Source organism: Lissotriton helveticus, chromosome 6, assembly GCF_964261635.1.
Source record: "Lissotriton helveticus chromosome 6, aLisHel1.1, whole genome shotgun sequence".
Classification (NCBI taxonomy): domain Eukaryota; kingdom Metazoa; phylum Chordata; class Amphibia; order Caudata; family Salamandridae; genus Lissotriton; species Lissotriton helveticus.
In genome coordinates this window covers 2,031,660,674-2,031,681,330 of record NC_136067.1, presented here as the reverse complement: position 1 = coordinate 2,031,681,330, position 20,657 = coordinate 2,031,660,674, and the positions used below count along the sequence as shown (strand labels likewise).

Below are 20,657 nucleotides of genomic sequence, written 5' to 3'. Positions count from 1 at the left end.
AGTTCCTTGTGTGGGTAAGCACTAAAATTCGGCCTGTAACGGACTATTTCATTGGCACAACACAGACTTATCTCCTTCTGCGTCATTTAATACTTTATCCAAAATCACACAGGAGAATCCCAATTGTATTTCTTTGTCACCTCATAGTCTCCAATAAGGTCACTCAGTCTCTTGTTCATTAGCCTTGCTTGACCATCAACCATATCTCATTTTTGAGAAGGGCTTTTTCTAACTACCTCACCTTCTGCATGATCTCTTTCAACGACAACAGTAAGGATACCCCCTCAAGAACCACCAACAATTATTTGCCAATTATTTATTCCTTAAACCACCAAGACCTTTGGATAACTTAAATCTAACATGCTCATGACAAAGCTATTTCATATACTCCAACACGTTCTATCTATAAATACATATAAAATATATATATATATCTATATATATTTATATCTATCTATATAACTTTATATATCTGCATATAACTACATCTATATATCTCTCTCTCTCTCTCTCTCGCTCTCTCTACATCATCTCCATCTAAATATACACACATACATATATAATTATATGTCAGGGCCGGAGGCAAGGATTAGGCTGTACTTCCAGTGCTTTATTTCTCCAGCAACCATTTAGATCGCAATAAACAATACTACATTTCCCATCAAACTATGGGATCAGAAAACACAACAGTCCACCTATCAGAGTCGTCCTTCAACAGCATTAGTCGCCGCTCTAGCCCCCTCTTTCTTTGCAGCTCCAGCAGCCAGAGAGGTGCCTTTGTTTCGCTACTTGATTTCAAATTGTGGCTATAATTTTGTGGTGTTTTGCTATAATTTCTACTTGGATTGCTGCCGCCTGCATTGCACGCTGAACTATGGAAGCCCAGCATAGCGGAGCACAGCTATCGCGGGAACGATTGTCGCTCCTTCGCAATCGAGGTGTCTCTTTGACAAGCTCTATGCCAGGAGGCAGTGCATTTCAAAATTACGCAGGCTGCGCGTCAGACACCGACCCCCTAACCGCCCAGGGCATCTCGGCTTTCCCGTCTTGAGCGTAGTACAGAGCAGACAGTAGTGCCTGTTATCCGTGTGACTCTAAACGGGGAAAAGAAAAGGTGTTGCAGTTGTCTGGGCTAACTTGAGAGCACCTGCCTCGAGCATTAGGGGTAAGACAATTAACTTTACAGTGAGGACTCATCCAGGCGGGGGGAAAACAATAATTCCTCAGATCTCTAGGGAGCGAGATAGGCCTACAACCTGTATACTGGGTTTTTTGCCTCAGGATACTAACCACTGATACCTAGCAATTAGCTTTTGTGTTTTAGCAGCATATTAACCTCGAACACCTTCTATCCTCTTTAATAGTAGTATAGAATAGAGGAGGGAGTATGGGGATTATTATTAGGAGGAAGAGGCTCAGTAGCTACCTATTGATGATGCTTTTTTCTCAAATAATGGATGTGTCCATTTTCCGAGCCGTTATAACAGGTAGTGGCACCCTTGGAGAGGAAAATATAGGAACTGCAAGCTCAATTCCCAAGACCCCTTGAACAAAGGGAAGAACTTACTGGGTCTCAGACCCCCGTACCTCCAGGGCAGCCTATAACAAACGCAAGCGCCCAGCGGACGATGGGGTTAATCTGGATAGCTTTGCACGCCTCAAAAAGGCTTTCATGGAGTCCCAACTCTCTGCCCATTCCCTACTGGACGCATTGGGGGACCACTCTCTTCCACCCCTATACCTCGATCAGAGGTGGGAGGAGCGGGGGGCTTCCCTGATACCTTAGGTGGAGATGTGGATTCAGGACGTCCTTGGCGACCATCTAGTGGCTCGTATCCCAGAGGGAACATTGCCCTCGGAGACCAGCCGGCAGGGCCCTCGGAGATGCTCGACCAGGAGGAACTTTTGCCCCAGAGTGGGTCCCAGACGCTATGGTGACCTCATATATAGCCGGACGGCTGTGCAAACCATTATACATGGAGGTGTGCAATTGCCTCCGAGCAGAATGCCCCAAGCCATCCTTAGCCTGCAGGGTAGCGGCTAACCCAGATATTGACCCTAAAATGGTGACCTTTTTAACGAAATTTGTTCACAAGCCTAAAACGGGTACTGACCAGTCCTGACTATCTTAGTTATATAAATTCACGTCCATTAACAGAGATTTTAAAATGTTCCCATGGCGGCGCTTGTCGTCACCCACCTCACTCCAACGCCACACAATTCCTCATCTTTATCCCCATGATACTTGCAAACATCAGAAGCACGATGAATCCCGGTCCTTTCTCAATCCCTAGCTGCCAGTTAAAAAGGCTTACTCCTGTGATGTAGCTTTTCTTTACAATTTCTGAACAGAGGTCTCATTTAGTTCCACTTCACTCCATACATCAATTGTCAACACAAACTCAAAAAGCTTCCCCAAGACACACAAATCCAAACTGCTACTGCTCAATCTTCAGACTGGCTTTACTTATTAAACCCCGTTGTCTCAAAACTGCAAATATTGTCCAGGCTGCTAAATTTAAGGCAGGCTTAGGAAATAGCAACGAGTTTTAAATGAGTCTCTTCAGATAAAGCTATTGTTTGGATTTGTGCTAGTATTTCCTAATTTGTCTCATTTCACGGAGTACCACACCATTCCCCAAAAAGGCTCTGAATCAGCCAAAAGATAAAAAGACCATTACATGGAAATCATATGTGAAATATTAATCCTAACACAGAAGTACCGATAGAAAAAAGTGACGTCAAACTCTTCATTTTTCTTTTCACTTACCTTTTCCATTCAGATCAGAAAGTTCAACCTCTGCCTGGACTTGAACTTCTCATAAGACCCAAATATTAACAAAGCAGCACTGAATTCATTAAAAAGGAAATTCCGGCACGACTTGAATTACCCCAAAAGAGATCCCAACTTTCAGTAAAGTCACTGTATGTACTAGACCACAGCTGTAGCTTCCTCCAAGTCTCTTATCCATAGAGGTCAGAGAATCATACAGAATGCTGTGGCCCTTCTGATGAGACTTCGAAAACCCTTCACAGAATTAGACCCTGCCGAAACTGGAATCCTGCTTCCAATGGGAAGCACTTTCTAGGTGTCTTGCACTAGGCTGCTTACCAATAGGGCATCTATTCATCAATTAAAAAAACATTTTTTTTAACAGTTACTAATTTATAGGGAACTTATTCTCCTTTAGCAAGCTACTGCAAATCTCCCATAGTTGCACTTCCGGAATGGAGGCTATGCTTTCAGTCTTTGTCTCATCTTTGACAGCTCTTCCACAGACCATCTGAAAAATGTATCAACTCTTAGCATTCCATAAAGACTCCAAATCAGTCTGATTCCACTTCACTAACTACTCTTGTGCCATCATGTCTTTGGGCAATACCCCACTCTCATGATTTAAGCTGCCCACCACAAATCGATTAAGAAAAAAAGAGACTGAATAAATATCAAATGTACTACAAAAATCATGATTTAAGCTGCCCACCACAAATCGATTAAGAAAAAAAGAGACTGAATAAATATCAAATGCACTACAAAAAATCCCAGTACAAACCTGCAGAACTCTGACAACCTCGGCCATCATGGGCCCCAAACACCTGGTGGTATAAAATCCTGGTCCATCCTGAAAGAAAGAAATATATAAGTATATGTAATCATGGCGGCTCATGCAAAGCTAGAATCTGGGCACCTACACGTTCCATTGAAATGACCAGATAAAGTCGATATCTAGGTCCAGGTCCGACCAGTCTCACTAAAGCACCAAGCGGCACTGGAGTTTTGGTTATAGCCGTGATATTCATCACACTGACCACAGCATTAAAAACTAACCTCAATGCCGGTTTTGTACGGATGGCAAGGTCTTTTAAAATTACGATCATTAAGTCACACTGGAATGTGTTTTCAGTTGCATTAATACTAGGAGGGTACTTAATAAAGGTGGACAAACTGTAGGGAGTCCATCTTGTGACTAATACCACAGCAGTTTGGCTCTATTTTGAACAAGTGGATGACATCTGGTTCATTTAATCCTGGGTTAAACTGTCTTTCGTAATACACGCTGGTACTTGTTAATCCTCATTCAAAGCCTTGATGTTAAAAGCATGAGGGCAAGAAATTAACTGGGGGTTGGGAATGGGGGTGGCTGGGGCGGGTCAAGCTGCAAAGAGCAAGGCAAAGAGTAATTTATTTAGCAGCAATACGAAGCCTCTAGCTTGGCTGCCCAGGTTCACAAGCTGTGACGAGTCTCTTCTCTCTAAGATAAGATTGAATTCTAGTGAATATAAAAAGAACTGCTGTGCAGAAACTTCGTAGACCTACAGAGTAGAGCCCTACACTGGCTCGAAGTATGGCAGAAGCCTTCAGATGGTATTGCATGGATGCCAATCCAGCGAATGAATAAACTTACCTTAACAACAATGATGACCTTTCCCTGTTTCAACCCAACAGATACTGCGGATGCAGCAGTGTCAGGGGAGGTTTTGTCTGTGGTGATAATTTCCAGCAGCTGCATTTTGTCCACTGGTGAGAAGTAGTGCATTCCAATGACCTACACAAGGGAAATTAAGGACCAATTAGGGTTACTTGGAGTAACTAATGCGACCAATCACAAAATGGAAAAGAATGCACAGTAATGTCCCCAAGAAAAGGGCATCTAAGAAACATTAACATACAGATGACAACCAGGCACAAACAGCTTTTATCTCAGAATAAGGCTCAAGAAAGGGAGACAACACAGTAAGGAGAAGGAAGAGAAGTGGGAGGATGGGGCAGAACAAAGAAGTAATAACTGCACCCTCTGCAGTCAACAAACCGCATTCCATTTAATGCTTGGGAGCTCATCACTCACTGCAAAAGCAGATGATCGCATAGGACTCATTCATTTGAATGAAGCAGGGCATGAACACCGCTGCTGAACAAGATAAGAGAATATTCTACAGAAGCTTGCTGGCACTATCAACCAGTCACTCACAAGGCACCTTTAGGCGAGTAAGAAGGGGATGATTTCCAACTTATTTTAGGTATTTTATAGAGTGGAATCTGAGCTCCTAGAAGCAGATGCATATTTTACAAAGAAAGGTTTCATTTCAGCCTCTTCACCTTAAACATGAGGTGCTAAACACAGACCTATACTTGTGTGGCATTGTTGTGAAGAAACTAGACTGCAGAAACTAAGATGTCTGGGGCAGTGGGTGAATATATTCTGAAAACCAGATAAGAAACTTATTTTGACCTTCATTCATCTACAATAGCCTATTTGTCAAGATGAGAAGAGAAAAAGGGAAACCACAGGTGATGCACAGACAATTTAAAAATGCTCTGAACTAGTTTTTATGGGGTGGTCGCTTATGGTCCCACTTCCCATAGAAAGGTATGTCACAGAAAGGAAAAACCCACCTTATCAGGTCTTTTGCTGACCGAAGCAATCTGGCCAATTGGGAGAGCTGAAGTGTTGCTGGCAAATATGCAGTGAGGGGAAACCACCTACGGAAGAAACAGGACAACTTGAGGACCAGCGCTAAAGCAGACACAAAACATGATTAAAACACGGTTACTTTTGTCCTGGACTAATGGTGTAGGCCTGCAATTATTAGTATCTGGACTACTCTTGCCTTATTGCACACTGGGTCCTGGACACCTAAATATTCGATGATTTAGTGAACGGAAATGGTTGCAATATAGACTGAAAATGTTCCATCAGCAAATACTTTTGCTTTTGGTTGACATTACTGAGCTGATGTTTCTCTGTCAATATTGTGAAGCTCCCATTATTTCTATCCTTGAGTATTAGGAGCAATATCCTTGCCACACATACGAGGCTTAATACTGCTCACCATATGGTATGTATGTTTATACGGTACAAAAGGGGGTGGTGATGGACGGAGCATCTGAACCAATCAAACACTCACACCCAGTCAAAAGATCTGGGTTTAATCCATCACCGTTCTTTAGCCCACTCTGCCACCCCAGTTCAGACATGGCTATATGCAAATCAGTCTGACCCTGTGCCTCATGGGAACATTCCAGCCCGAACTGCCAAGCCATGCCTTCCCTGGACCGGAAACAAGCTTCCGAGGACCGGTTTCTGGCATTACAGCCGTCTTCAGCCCGGCTTGCTTGAATCCAGTGGCAGGGTATGCTCAGACGCGAGTCCCTTTGCTTACTTTGCCACTGGATTCAAGCAAGCCGGGCTGAAGATGGCTGTAATGCCAGAAACCAGTCCTCGGAAGCTTGTTTCCGGTCCAGGGAAGGCATGGCTTGGCAGTTCGGGCTGGACTGTTCCCATGAGGCACAGGGTCAGACTGATTTGCATTTGGCCATGTCTGAACTGGGGTGGCAGAGTGGGCTAAAGAACGGTGATGGATTAAACCCAGATCATTTGACTGGGGATGAGTGCTTGGATTGTCAACGCTCCGTACATCACCAACTTTGGTTTTGCTTTGATCGCCATAAGTTGGCAGGGTATGCTCAGACGTGAGTCCCTTGCTCACTTTGCCACTGGATTCAAGCAAGCCGGGCTGACGACGGCTGTAATGCCAGAAACCGGTCCTCGGAAGCTTGTTTCCGGTCCGGGGAAGGCATGGCTTGGCAGTTCGGGCGGGACTGTTCCCATGAGGCACAGGGTCAGACTGATTTGCATAAGGCCATGTCTGAACTGGGGTGGCAGAGTGGGCTAAAGAACGGTGATGGATTAAAACCAGATCATTTGACTGGGGGTGAGTGCTTGTATTGTCAACGCTCCGTCAATCACCACCTTTGGTTTTGCTATGTGTGTTTATACTACATGGTATAACTAAAAATAATGTGGTGGTTCCAAAAGAGTGCGTCTCGATAATTCCCTTCATCTTATTTCCTAAAATGTTTGGGGCATGGTACTCACCAGAAATCCCAGACATAGTTGTAAACATACCATATTGTGCAAAAAAGATCGTTTATTAACAATGGTTTTAAAACATTTTCCTCCAAAATAACTTTCAAAAACAATAAATGTTTACCTTTTTAAAAAAAAATTGTTTTAAGGCCTAATGCTGTATGTATAAGAAAAAAGTGTAAGACAAACTCAGGACTAGTGTTGCAAGCTTCTACAAAGTCCTACATGTTCAGTACATTATGGCCAGTTATGTAAAAACCTTAGCAAGCGAGACACCAACCACATTAGCCACCATCCACATTATGCTACATGAACTTGCAATTGAATAACTAATTGTGAAATAAACAAAAACCATGTGAAATCGGTACTCACCGCTTCCACCTCCTGCAGAACTTTGTGCTTGATGTTGATGTCTTCAAACACTGCCTCGATTACCATGTCGGCTTTCTCGAATCCCGTGTAATCTAGCTGACCCGTCATGTGGCTAATAATGCTGTCGCGCTCAAATGACGTCAGGTTCCTTTTCCTCACTTTGTCATTAAGTCTGTGTAAATGAATAGTAATTTTTACGGATTTACTCCGGCGGTGTATATTGATATTTATGTTATGATAGCTGGGAGTGCGTGGAGAGGGTGAGAATGAGGCGCAAGAAAGGCATGGACGCAGCACTAGTGGATGCTCGTTAGTGCAAAGGAGAGGTTTCAGTACAATCAATACTCACCCTTTGTAGACCTGCTGCTGCCCTCTGCCCAACCCCGGCAGGGTGGTGTCTTTCAAAATGGTCTTAAAACCCTTATCAACCGAGACCTGTGCAACTCCGGCACCCATAAGGCCTGCTCCCAGGATGGCTAGCGTCCTGCATGCACAAGAAGCGGTCATTATCATTCAAGTCAGTAGCAATTTACATCTACTGGGTTTGTAAGTTAACCCATCAATGGCACAGCTGTACTTCACACAAGTACCTGGCAAAAAGAAACTCCCTCATTGGATAAAACTGGTAATGCATTGTAAAATCTAGCTTCTTGCTTGGTGGTCACTGCTGAGCCATATCTTAATACCTTAGACATTGGAGTAACAGACATCTTGGGTACATCAACACAACATTTACCTTCAGGACATCTCCCCCGAAGCTGCAATGTTCTCGGCAGTACTTATCACACTACTGGCAGTGTTCTACATTTTATATTTCAATATCCGATGCATGTTATTCAGCTCTTCAGTTACTACTTCATCTAAAGGCATATTAGTCAACATGGTTAGATTTAGATTTCATCACCCACACAGTTTAGCCTGCTCTTGCCACGTTTAACTCAGGTTAGTAGATGTACTATGATTAACATAGCATTAATTAAATAAACATGAAACGAGGACCACCTGATCCAAGTAACTGCACGGATTTTGACTACCCCACAAATACACAAGACAAACGTCTTTCCTAACAAGGGGGCCCATTTCAGTGTTATGACAGTAGGATTGGACAAGATGCCGAAGATGATTTTGAAACCTCCAAAGAAAAAATCTAAATCCTGGGGGACTGATGAAGTACTTCATTCTTATGAGGTCACAAAATAAGTGCCCTGGAGTTTAATATTGCAAGATCTATGTAGGACCCAAGAAGCAGCTTAGTTTCTGGTGCACAGTACCAAGAAGGTAGACATTCAATGACCATTATTATGAAAGCACAAAAACAAACGGCGGACTCCAAGTGCCGCACAAGCCTCAATTATTTAACCCAAATTGTAGTCAAAGCAAATGAATGGTGTGCACAGGCTACTCCTGCATCTGTCGTTGAAGGATGCAATCCGCCTGCTCGGGAAACAAAACTGGAAAAGCAATGGAGCGGTGCACTACCAGGGTATAGTAACGTTCAATGATGAAGCAAAATCAGTTCCTTCGTTGGTTTCATCCTTTATTTCATTTTATCCAAATAAGCAAACACAGAACATCAGCCAACACGTTTCGTTCAGGAAGTGAACTTCGTCAGGGCAAAAGTATATGGTGAAAGATGTAACATTCTTAATGGTAATGGGGTCCAAAATCCTCCCTGGTCGTGAAGGATCACAGAAATGCGGCGTAGGCAATCGTGTAAGCGTCACGGGTCTTCCTACTCCCAGAAGAGCTGTGACGCTTACACGATTGCTCCAGGCTCTTTGAGCAGACTGGCAGCCTAGACCATTCTCAGTCCGGGTTCAGGCCTAGGCATAGTACCGAGACTGCCCTCCTCTCCGTCACGGATGCCATACGCCTGTCCCTGGACAGAGGGCTGTCTGTGGTGTTGGTGCTGTTGGACTTGTCCGCAGCATTCGACACCATATCCCACGCCATTCTCCTTACCAGATTAAAGGAGATAGGCATTGACAGATCTGCCTTGGCGTGGTTCACCAGCTTTCTCTCTGAGCGTACCCAGAAGGTGAATATGGGCTCCTTTAGTTCCACCTCTGCTAATATCATCAGAGGAGTCCCGCAGGGCTCGTGTCTTAGCCCTACGTTGTTTAACGTATATGTCTCCTCTCTGGCCAACATGACAAGGTCCTTTGGGTTTATGCCTATCTCCTACGCTGACGACACGCAGCTGCTGTTTACTTTTAAGACCTTTACCCCGGAGATAAGACAAGCTTTCTCCAACGGCATGACTGCAATCGCCAGCTGGATGGCCAAAAACTTTCTACAGTGCAACGTGGGAAAGTCTGAGGTCATGTTATTTGGGGAGGCGAGAATCCTCTGGACCCCAGATTGGTGGCCTTCCAGCCTGGGACAGGCCCCGCTCCCTAAACAGGTAGTAAAAAACCTGGGGGTTCGTCTAGACCATGACCTCACCCTTTTTCATCATGCCAGCACCACTGCAGGGTCCTGCTTCCACATTATTGGCCTCCTTCGGAAGGTGTTTCCCCTTCTACCTGACGACACTCGGAAGACCCTGGTCCAGGCCCTCGTTTTGAGTCGCCTGGACTATTGTAATGGCCTACTCTTAGCTGCCAATGAGGGAGTGCTCAATAAACTACAGGTGGTGCAGAACACCGCAGCACGGCTGGTGACCAACACCCCTCCCAGAACGCCGTCCCTCCCCCTCCTCAGGGCCCTTCACTGGCTTCCTATCCGGAAACGGGTAGAATTCAAGATTTGCTGTGTGATACACAAGAGCTTACACAATCTGGGACCCCATTACTTGGCGGATAAATTTGTTTATCACCGTCCATCCCGCATCCTTAGGTCCTCCAACCAACAGTTGCTTCAGGTTCCCAGACACTATAAGACCAGACAGGGAGGCCGCGCCCTCTCCATCATGGGTCCACGTCTATGGAACAACCTCCCCCTCTCCCTTAGAGATTGCCCGAGTCACTCAGCTTTCAGGAAATGCCTAAAGACAGCACTATTCTAGGAGGAGTTCTCTCGACCTGTTCACCCCACAGCACCGCGCGGAGATACACCTTCGGGTGTGATGCCGGCGCGTAATAAGCCCATAAATAAATAAATAAATACATTTCACATTGGCCCTTATTATGGAGGCCTATGCCGCATTTCTGTGATCCTTCACGACCAGGGAGGATTTTGGACCCCATTACCATTAAGAATGTTATATCTTTCACCATATACTTTTGCCCTGATGAAGTTCACTTCCTGAACGAAACGCGTTGGCTGATGTTCTGTGTTTGCTCATTTGGATAAAATTAAATAAAGGATGAAACTAACGAAAGAACTTATTTTGCTTCATCATTGTACGTTACTATACCTGGTAGTGCACCACTCCGTTGCTTTTCTAATAACCATTATTAGGTTAGCGCTATTCATGAGCGAAGATCTTGATTTAAAGACCGAACCTCGGTCAGAGGCTTCTCCAGTTATTGAAGAGCCAATCCACATGGCAGTCATCATTGCATGCAGAAAGCCTTACAAATGTGGCTAGTAACTGCCCTTTCAGATTGAAACTCTAGCTTCCCAAGGTGAATGCAGACTAGTTGAATTTAAGCAAATACTCACCTTATTCTAACATCAAATCACTAGACAAGGCAACATTGATAACTTTATTTTACAGCAGGCATCAAGTGCAGGCTAGGCAGAAGCCAATTACAGTGCAAAACTAAATCAATACAGCTATTCCCAAATACTACATATTCATCCATATCATTTGACAACCTTGCAGCAACTCTCCTTTGTTAAATGTTGCAGTTTTTCCCCCACTTGCACTATCCCCTTGCCTCACCTACATCTAATGCACGGATTCTTCAAAAATGCTGCAGCCCTAAGAAGGCCATGAAGAATGCCCAGTGATCGGCATGGGGTTTATCGATGGGACAAAATTTAGAGAATAAATTCATGTTTGTGTATTTTCTTGTAAAACCGCAGGACGATCTACAAACATTACTACAGCACATTTAGTGCTCAGTTGGAACCTTTTAAAAAGTCTCAAATGAGCAGCCTCTGCCTCCTAGGTTTCACAGACATGTAACACTGTTCCAGATAGGAACAAACAAGGAAGGGCAGATGTTTTAGTACTTTGTAGACATAGAAAATCACTTCAACCCAAACAACCTCAAGCTCATCCCTGTCCTCCCATTTACGACACACCCAACATTTGTAACCAAAAAAAGCCTTGTACAAATATGGGGAAACACTTCCCATTCCATATTCTCTTGTACAGCTCCTAATTAGGACATTTCACTAATCTAAGAGTGCACATCACTCCTTGTTCCACCTACAGTTAATAGCCACAGTCTTCTGTGAATCTTGCATCAGACTACGAATCCACTCAAAACTGCTTCACGTGTAGTCTTGTCCCCAAGCAAAGCATGGTCACCCTGACTGAACAAATAGGAAACTATTTTACATGTAATTGCATACTCCAAAGTTTTCTCCAAACCAAAGTCCACCCAACTCTTAAGCTCCAAGTTGCTGTAAACTCTTCTAAATTCTGGAACTTCATGTAAAGGCAAAACGGATTTAAACAGTTGTGCGGGTAATTAGAGGTGTGTGCGCTATTAAAATCTTAGCAAGAAGAGGAGTGGGAAAGAAGAACTCGCAAATCCAGTAAAAAGTAGAAACTCTACAACATAATTTTATTGAGGGCTACAGACTACTAGGAATGCTGCCGGCCCCTGCACTCATACTTCACACTCACTGCCCCTGTAAATGTTTTGACCAACTCTACCTTGAAAGCATGCGGTTTCTCTGTATTTACCCTGCATGCTTTACACAGAGACACATATTAGATATGGAAGCATCATCAATGGAACTTACTTGACCTCTTTCTTAGGAGCACCAAACTTGTTTTTCTTGCACAGAACCTGGCCGTGGTAAAGTCCGATCAATGCTTTTGACTCGCTTGTCATGGCAAGCTCCCCAAATTTCTGCAAGTGAAGAAAAGGGTTGTAAAGTTTATCACCACATTCACATGTCACTGTGAAAGACTGCCCTTCAGACCAACTGTAAGTCAATCAGCAGAGAACTACTACAGGCAAATGGGGTCCTAGCCAAAATATAAATATGTTTTATTGATACTGAACAGGATGGCATGTTCCAACCTGGTTTAGAGAAAGCAACAAATACACTTTCCTCAATTCTTCCTAATGAAATTCTGCCCCTGCCATTCAGCAGGAAAACACCTTCTTGCTGCATCTTCCCAACGACAGCCAGGCAAAAGGGAGCAGAAGGAGCAGAATCAGATTGAAGAGAGGAAGGTGAACAACATGAAAAGTATCTTTTGTGAACTTTAAGCTCAGTCACCGCTTTTCAAACAAACTTCTCATTGTGTGTTTGGTGCTTCTTTACAAACACCGAACAGTGTGAATGATAAGATGCCAGGGATAATGCAGGCACAAAGCCGCCATCTAATCTGTGGCCATTTTGTTGGTTCATGAAGTATACACAGGTGTCACAAGCAGTGGTGTTCCATTTCTAAGGAAGGAGCAGCCTCAAGAAGAAGTGGACACTTGCAACAAGATTTCACCCCAAGAAAGAAGACTATCTCAGATCCTGAACTAGTTACATTTCAGTGCCCATAAGAGTGATGAAACACAGCAGGCCTTTCAGTTGGTAACAGACACAGAACGGTCAGCAAGGAGTTCAGGAAAATGATAATAAATCATGTTGCAAATCAAGGTAAGGAGAAATGCACTGATTTTAATGCTTAGTGCAGAGGCCAGTTTGTTAAGGAAGAGGACTAAATTGCTGACTACCATGTGCTGACAGTGTAGTTCACCCATATGCTGCTACACTAGGTCTAACATCTATGTCAGAACTATAAAAACTTTGACTGATAGAAACTGAAAACACTATTCACCAGCAATTGTGGGTGCAAACAGAAGGAATATCTTTGAATACCAGTTTGAAACAACTCCAAACCTAAAATAGATGTTGGACCAAAACTATTCTCACAAAGACATCTAAACCAACACTCGACCACACCTGGCATAATTGAGGGAGCAGCTACCTACTTGACCATTCAGAAAATGCATTAGGACTCCTAAGCGTCAGGAAAGCTTCAGACAAACGCACAATGTATTTGCTCTCAGACAAAACCTAGTGTATGTATGGAGAAAATGCTTTACAGTGCAAAAAAGGTTTCCAAAACGATATAGAGATGCAGTGGTGCTAAGTTGATTCATACCTGTCTTTCTGCAAGATAACCAGCTTCAGATCCATGTTCGAGTCCAGCCTTCACAACCTAGCAAGACATTGGGAAAAATGTGAACATATGCACAGGCCTAAATAACATTTTAATACAACCACTTTGAGAAAAGGAGATGTGGCACCAAAATCTGTACATGCAAAAAATAAATACTTTATCCAATCCAAGGGCTCAGCATCAGTTACTTTAAGCTTCTCTTTGTCCTGTGCACATAACTGTAATCAACAGTCTACAGGATATGTGGAAAAGCTGCATTTCAGACACTCTTGCACTGGGCAAAGAGCAGCCTCACTCATTTTGGATGGGTGGAGTTATGTAACAGAGGCATGTACCCCCTTCCACTACAGTGCCACAATTGCCTTCCTACAAGCACAACTGCTGGCCCTCTTACAAAGGTTGTAGCGAAGACAGGGCCCTGCTTGCACACATTGCTATGTTAGCATAAGCGTATTAGATGTTAAAACGCCATTTTGCCACTTGGCAGCTTTTGCACACGAGACTACATGTAACTGTTGTTGTAAGTTAAACTGCTTGATTTTTCCTCGCATGGGAACGGCTTGTTTTTAACATCCCTACACTTGCATCGCGACCTCAGTCTGTACACTGTGTGCAGATGCCTTCAAGGTCATCATAACAAAGTATGCTGTTATTCAGGTTGATCGGCCCACACTCTAGACACATGAACACAGCTACAGCTAACTGAAATTCTACTGCCTTTAATATGGCACTGTATGCATGATTTGGGCACTTGGAGAAAAAACCTTTTCCAGTGCGTGCGAGCTTTGCTGATCCTGATGTGATTCACTTCTGCTGATCTTTGAGGTATGGGGTTCCCTATTCAAGCCTAAGAGACCTTCTATTATTATAAAACCTAGTTCCTAGCAGGGGAGGGTGATTCTCAAGGCGCTATAAGACCTGTTCCCACTATCATTATAATATGATTTCTCCCTTTGTGTTTTATAGAATTGTAACAATGCTGATCGTATTATTTTTAATCATATGCTTGCTTATGTTAGCAAAAATATTGCATATTAGAGCACGTTGTTAAAATAAACATTTGAAACTTTTCTGTGTCTCTACTAACTCATGCTGTGGACTGGTATGAGAATAAAACGAAAGAGTGTTCTTGATTTCCACCATTCCCGAGAGTACCCGAAGTCGCATGTTCTGGGTTATCTAATCATTGTTAACTTCGCTATAGGACGGAGAGCTAATGAGCCACTGAGGCTAGTCGGTTAGGGGTTCCGGGTACTGAGGTGAGTTTTTTGGTACACCACAATTCACTGAGGTCCTGGGTCTCTGTGCACAGTTCTGTGTATGAGCAGAATCCCCGCAACAAGGTGTCTTGTGTACGCCGAGTACAGAATAGGGAGTGCCCGTTCCACACACGACTGCTCCAGCAGGCAGGCAAATAACTGCATTACCAGAAACCAAGAAGGAACTTCCTTGCGGGGGCAGGCTAGGAGCAGTACAGCCGGGATGCTATGCAATGAGATATTTTGTAGTTACAGCATACCTTAACATGCTCTTCTAACACCTCAGAGAAGGACAAGAAAGATTGCGTGCTATGGAGGAGCCTTTGGCAGCCCAAATTAGAAAGTAATAATTAGGCTTAGATCCAATAACAGAAGTAATTTCCACAGAGAAATCGCAGCAGGCAGCATCAGGAATTCATCACAGATGAATGGTACAAATACAATTTGTAAAGTGAAGACAACTCTGTCTTGTAGGTGTGTGGAACATTCAACTACTGCCAGGGCAATGAAGTTAACTAACCTTTGAACGCTAACACCAGCCCTTGATATATGTCACCGCTTTACCATCCCAAATTTGTGGCAGACTTTGAGGCAGTAGAGAAATTGTGATTTAATCCTCTCCTTTCATATTTTTGGGTGCTAGTAGGGAGATTGGTAGTAGCATCTGCCGGGCACCATCCTCCTACCTCAATAAGACTTCGAGTAAACATGAAGCTACTGACGTACCTCAATGATTTTCAGCGGAGCAGGGTACAGGCCTTTAGTCTGCTTCTTCACCTTGGACTCAACAGATTTGTAGACTTGTTGCCTGACAAATGGGATGCCCAGGACATAATCTGTAAACTCTGAAGATGAAAAACAGTCAAGAATTAGTCTGTTGATTATTGCCATGCTCAAACAGCAGGTTACAGTCTTCTATATTACCAGACCAAGTCCCTACAGGGTACACAAAGCGTTGCTGTGCAATAAATATTAAACCTTAGTGCTAATAATCCAGTTTCCTCTTCTAGCAAGCTCATAAAAGCACGCATCCGGGACTGCAGTAATATCAAGTTCCCACCGCACAGACCTGTTATTACGGGAGCCCTGGGATGCAAACACTGTAGATCTTTGGTATTAGGGGCATTGGAAGGTGGGTCCAAAGATGCTTGATATTATGGGGCACTATAATGTGTGCCTATAAGACCAAGCTACTCTACTCTATACATTCCAATGTACAGTTAATAATGGATAATTCCTACAGGGTACACATTCCAGTGCCCTGCATTACCAAGCTCCTACAGCACACATTTGTCGGTGCCCGGTAATACTAAGCTCCTACAGTGTACATAGTCCAATGGCCCATAGTATCAAAGGCCATCACCGTGCACTGTAATAACAAGCTTGTACAATGGGGCAGTGGGATGTATGCGCTGTAGTACCACACTGGTACAGGACGCTCAAGTTTGTGTCCTGAAAAAATCTGATTCTAAGGAACCCCTTTTGTTTTCTACAAAAGAGAAAATTAGTATTCAGGTGGGGCTCCAGGCTAGTACATGACCTCATCACATATTTAGCAACTCCCTCACCTGCCAATGGATGAACAGCATGGACAAATGATGCCTAGTTAATGTGGTCCTTGACAGGAGGTGTAAAGCCCACAAATGATCCGGAGTCACAATCCCAGTCTTAATACATTCCAAGGAAGTGCTTTACTCGACTATAAACAATCTCCCAACTGCTGTTTTAACCTCTTTGAAAATTGCTGTGTCAGCCCAATAGTCCTTGGAATGTTTATAGTGCCATCTGTTATTTTATAAAGGTATATCAAAACTGCCCCCCCCCCACTATATTCTGACTCATCAGACCCATCTTTAGTCTTATTTTAGGCATGCTCGTGGCGCAGGTTACCCGCAGAGCTGAAGGCATGCCATTACAATATAATGCATTGTTACAAAGTGACCCGTTTTTGGGTGTTCACTCAGTTTTTATTAATTTTTGTTGTTGGTCTGCTGGAAATCTTGAACTCTTAAGACGGAGATATTATTATCATCCAGTAGCCCGTGTATGTGCTTTATCTCTTAAAACAGATTATTGGACTGAAACCCGATTTGCAAAAGTAACTTTCCAGTAAGCCCATACACCCATGGCATGGAAGGTCTTTTGTGGACTGCAGCACCTATTTTTCTACCACCTTCAATGAGAGTGAAGACATGGCTTCAGGCCTACCCTGTGTAACATAGCAGCAGCAGCATGACCATGCTGTCCAGAGAGGTCAAAACCATCCTTCTGACAGGTAGAAAAAACTATTTTAATTATTAACTATGACACCCTAAAGAACACCTTGCTGCCCTCAAGGTAGTGCGCATAATATTGAAGAGTGGAATATATGTGACATTTGAAATGGCATGTCCTTTAATGAATAAGCCCATAACAATATGGTCACTGGTCAGGTTGTAACTGGTGCATAGACTTTACACTTTAATCTAAAACTTTTGACCTCTACCAGCTACAGACTCCATTCAAAGACTTATAGTTATATTTAATAATAATCCAGTCTAATGGTAAAGGCAGATTTGTATCAGATTTTAGGGAAATGCGTATGTTTGTGGGCCATTTTCGCCTTGATATATTGCTAAAATGCAATAAAATTTGTTGTGGAAAAAAAGATATACGAGGGAAATGTAACTTTTAGAGTTTTACATTGACCCTGCCTGAAGCTGCTGGAGGCTAATTTGCATTACCTTTCCAGCCACTGCCCAGCCTATACTTAACCAGAATTAGATGTGACGAGGGGCCAAAACTACTCCTAAAGCAGACACAATGACTTAGGGCTGCAGAAGTGTATTCTTCCCCTGGAGGAAAGGAAGACCAACTGGGGTGAGCTCAGGAACTTAATTTACTACAAAAGGGCCTTCCCGGTCACAAGTAAATGTTAGGTGATATCTGTAAAGGCCCCCCCCACCTAGTTAGGGCGGCACCAAACCCAGCGGGAGGAAAGCTACCCTAGAACCAGTTTTGAGTGACCACAGAGGAGGGGGGAACCTCATTACTGTGGCCACTTCTTTGGGTGGGCAGACAAACTTCACAAGGGTAGAAGGGCTTCCCTATTTTGGATTCTGAGAGTGAGGGACACTGTGGGATGTTTGCAGACAGACCTGGTGAAAAGGTGGCAGGGTTGCTTCTGGAAAGTTTACCCCATTAGTTACAGAGTGTCCAGAAGTCACCCCATCCACTATGTGGAGGCAGGCTTGAATGTGCTCCACCCCCAAAACACCTCCTCAGAACACTTTCTGGACCTGCCGATAAAAATAGTAGAACTGGACCTGCTGCTGGTAACCTGAAAGGACTGGACCTGCTACCATGAGTATCTAACACAAAGAAGTGGACTCCAAGAGTCAGTTAGCTGACCTCCCGTGTGGCTACAGGAACACAATCCGCTGCATGAAGCCTATTCTATGGCCAGTAACAACAGGGCCCAACTAGACTTTGATGTTTGCCTTTGCTTGACACCGTGGGAATCTCCATCAGTTTTCCCAGAGACCTCGGAGGTGCATTCCTGTTCTTGTTTGGATGCAGCAGAAAGTTTGGAAACTTTCTCAAAAGTTCCTCTGGGGACTTGCTAGAACATGCATCAGACTGAAAGTTCCACATCTTCAGACTGAATTTCAGCATTGTCCCGGGCAAGGCTCACATCACCTCCCAAAAAACAACCAAGTCTTATTTAGCGTTCCTGTTCTGTTTAGCAAGAAATCTTCAAACCTCCAGAGATGACATCCTGCTCAAGTATCCGGCCTCTGGTTCCATGGTGACCACTACAATTTCAGTGGAGGGCTGTTTGGGGATGATTTTTCTTCTCAAATTGATACGTCCTTTTCTGAATTGGGAATGTACGAAGCTGGCTCTTTATATTGTATACCAAAAAGAGGGATACCGTGAAAAAAAGTCCAGGTATCCTCTTACTAGTGTACAGGGGTTTTCTCTAGCAATCCCAATGTGCTTTTCTAGCGGGTAATGTGGTCAAGAAGCCTTAGACTTATCAGCGAGTTAGACATCTGCAAATCCACACAATAGTCAATAAATGGTGCCCACGACTCAGGAATATCCACACCGATGTATCAAAATATCATGCATCTTTATATATATTTAGGCACAAAAATCAATACAATCAGGTAAGTATGTTTTGTAAGTGAAATAGTTATGTTTTAAAAGTCGACAGTGCCTTTTTCAGAGCGTGCAAAGTTATATTATGGAGGAAAAACAAATATGGCATACAGGTAGAGTACAGTGATTTACGAGACCAATCTCCTGGATTTAAGGCGAGTATGGGGCAAGGTCCAAGGCAGCACCAAGATTTAACACTGGGGTGGATGGGTGTAGAGGTGCAAAACAGCATTGAGTGTCCAATTTTATCCAATGGGATGAGTCCAGTCACAAAGAGGCTGCAGGTGGGGAGTGAGAGATCAGTCTGACTGAACCAACCAGTGGGTTCCAGTCTTACTATGTTAGGGGACATGCGGACACCGGCGGTGGTCTTCTCACCGGTCCTGGGGGCCGGGTGCAGAGGGTCTTTGAGGTGTCGTGTGGGAACACTTACGGATGAGGAGGCCTGCACACAGAGGCTCTAGGAGGCATGGGGAAGTTCATGAGTGGTGAAACCAATGTGTACTGTCTCTAGAAGACTTGGGGACCACGCTGACCCACTTCAAATCGAGCTGGGGGGCTCGGTGCAGTCGTGCTTGGCAGTATCATGTTTTTAGCAGTTGTAGAATCCCAGTGGGTCCTCTTGGGTCCCTGCAAGATGGAGGAGAGCAGCTCTGCTGCTCCTCGCGAGTCCTTTGATCTTCATTGAAGGCAGGCAGTGGTCCCAGGCTTTGGAGGCTGATGAAAACCGAAATGACGCCCTAAAAATATAAATGAAAAGCTACTTTGGATGAAGGGATAGAAAAAGGACTCGTTTGCCAGCGACCTCCATATAAACACGAGGCTGATGCGAAGAGGGGATCAGTAGCTGAAATTACGCCCTTTGAGTATCCTATTTTATAAGTAAAATGGTGAACATGGAGCGCGTCGCAGACGTTTGTGATGAGACCGCTCAGATTGTGTACGCAGAATTCAGGAGAATATGCATGTGCCAAACAGCTATTGGCTGAGCTTTAGAACTATGTATTTCTTAGCCACAGAGTAGCCATGCTGCGCAAAAGACTTACGCGGACAACTCACTGATTTCATAAGACCTCCCGTCAGTAGCACGGTACTATAAACCCATGCATTCTGCTTCAGGTAGGTGGCATTTCGATTGTATGGATGTGACGTCCCGTGGGTGATAGTGCACTGCGTGTGATGGTCACATATGGATGCAGGGTGGTGATGGTTGTCAGACAACTGTATTGCTGCACGCTCAACAACTCGTGTCAAAGACGAAAGAGATGAGCGAGGCTCTGCTCTTTAATACCAGAGTTTCCGGTTGAATAGTAAAGTAGTGCAGATTTGTTTTTACTGACCTTCGGAATGCAACAGAAAACGGGTATGAATTGCTGAAAATAAATACATTAAATAACGAAACCGTTCAGGTGCTTTCAAAGGCGAATATAAAAAGCTTGGTTTAAACTACGCTTCGGAGAGCCTAAGCTCAACTAATTTGTCACGAGCTCTAGGAAAGATAACAGCTTAATCTTAAATGAATTCAATAGTACTTAAGTTAGCACCAGAAAACGCCCGTTGGGAGCCGGCATTGTTCATTTTCTGAAATGCCCGCTTTAAACCTCGGCTGGATTTCTGAGGACCCATCTTAGGTAACCGAAGATAGTGGCGTAAAGTGTTCGATAATCACCAGTAAAGAACATGTATACATAGGTTTGCCTCCTATTTCAGGTACATAGGAGGCGAGACGCTGCAAAGGAGGCATGCGAGTGTGTCCATTTACCG

At 43.9% G+C, this 20,657-nt stretch overlaps 1 protein-coding gene across 1 annotated transcript in view; it reads right to left on the bottom strand.

Moving 5' to 3' along the window:
- The window catches only part of HADHA (hydroxyacyl-CoA dehydrogenase trifunctional multienzyme complex subunit alpha), a 112,178-nt gene that overhangs the window by 27,465 nt on the left and 64,056 nt on the right, over positions 1-20,657 (bottom strand). The window contains exons 9-16 of the mRNA XM_078650015.1: positions 15,477-15,595; positions 13,474-13,530; positions 12,105-12,214; positions 7,591-7,725; positions 7,242-7,413; positions 5,396-5,482; positions 4,407-4,547; positions 3,555-3,623 (exon numbers count right to left, since the gene is read on the bottom strand). Coding sequence (XP_078506141.1) covers positions 3,555-3,623; positions 4,407-4,547; positions 5,396-5,482; positions 7,242-7,413; positions 7,591-7,725; positions 12,105-12,214; positions 13,474-13,530; positions 15,477-15,595 — 890 coding nt within the window. The remainder of the gene's footprint in view (positions 1-3,554; positions 3,624-4,406; positions 4,548-5,395; positions 5,483-7,241; positions 7,414-7,590; positions 7,726-12,104; positions 12,215-13,473; positions 13,531-15,476; positions 15,596-20,657) is intronic.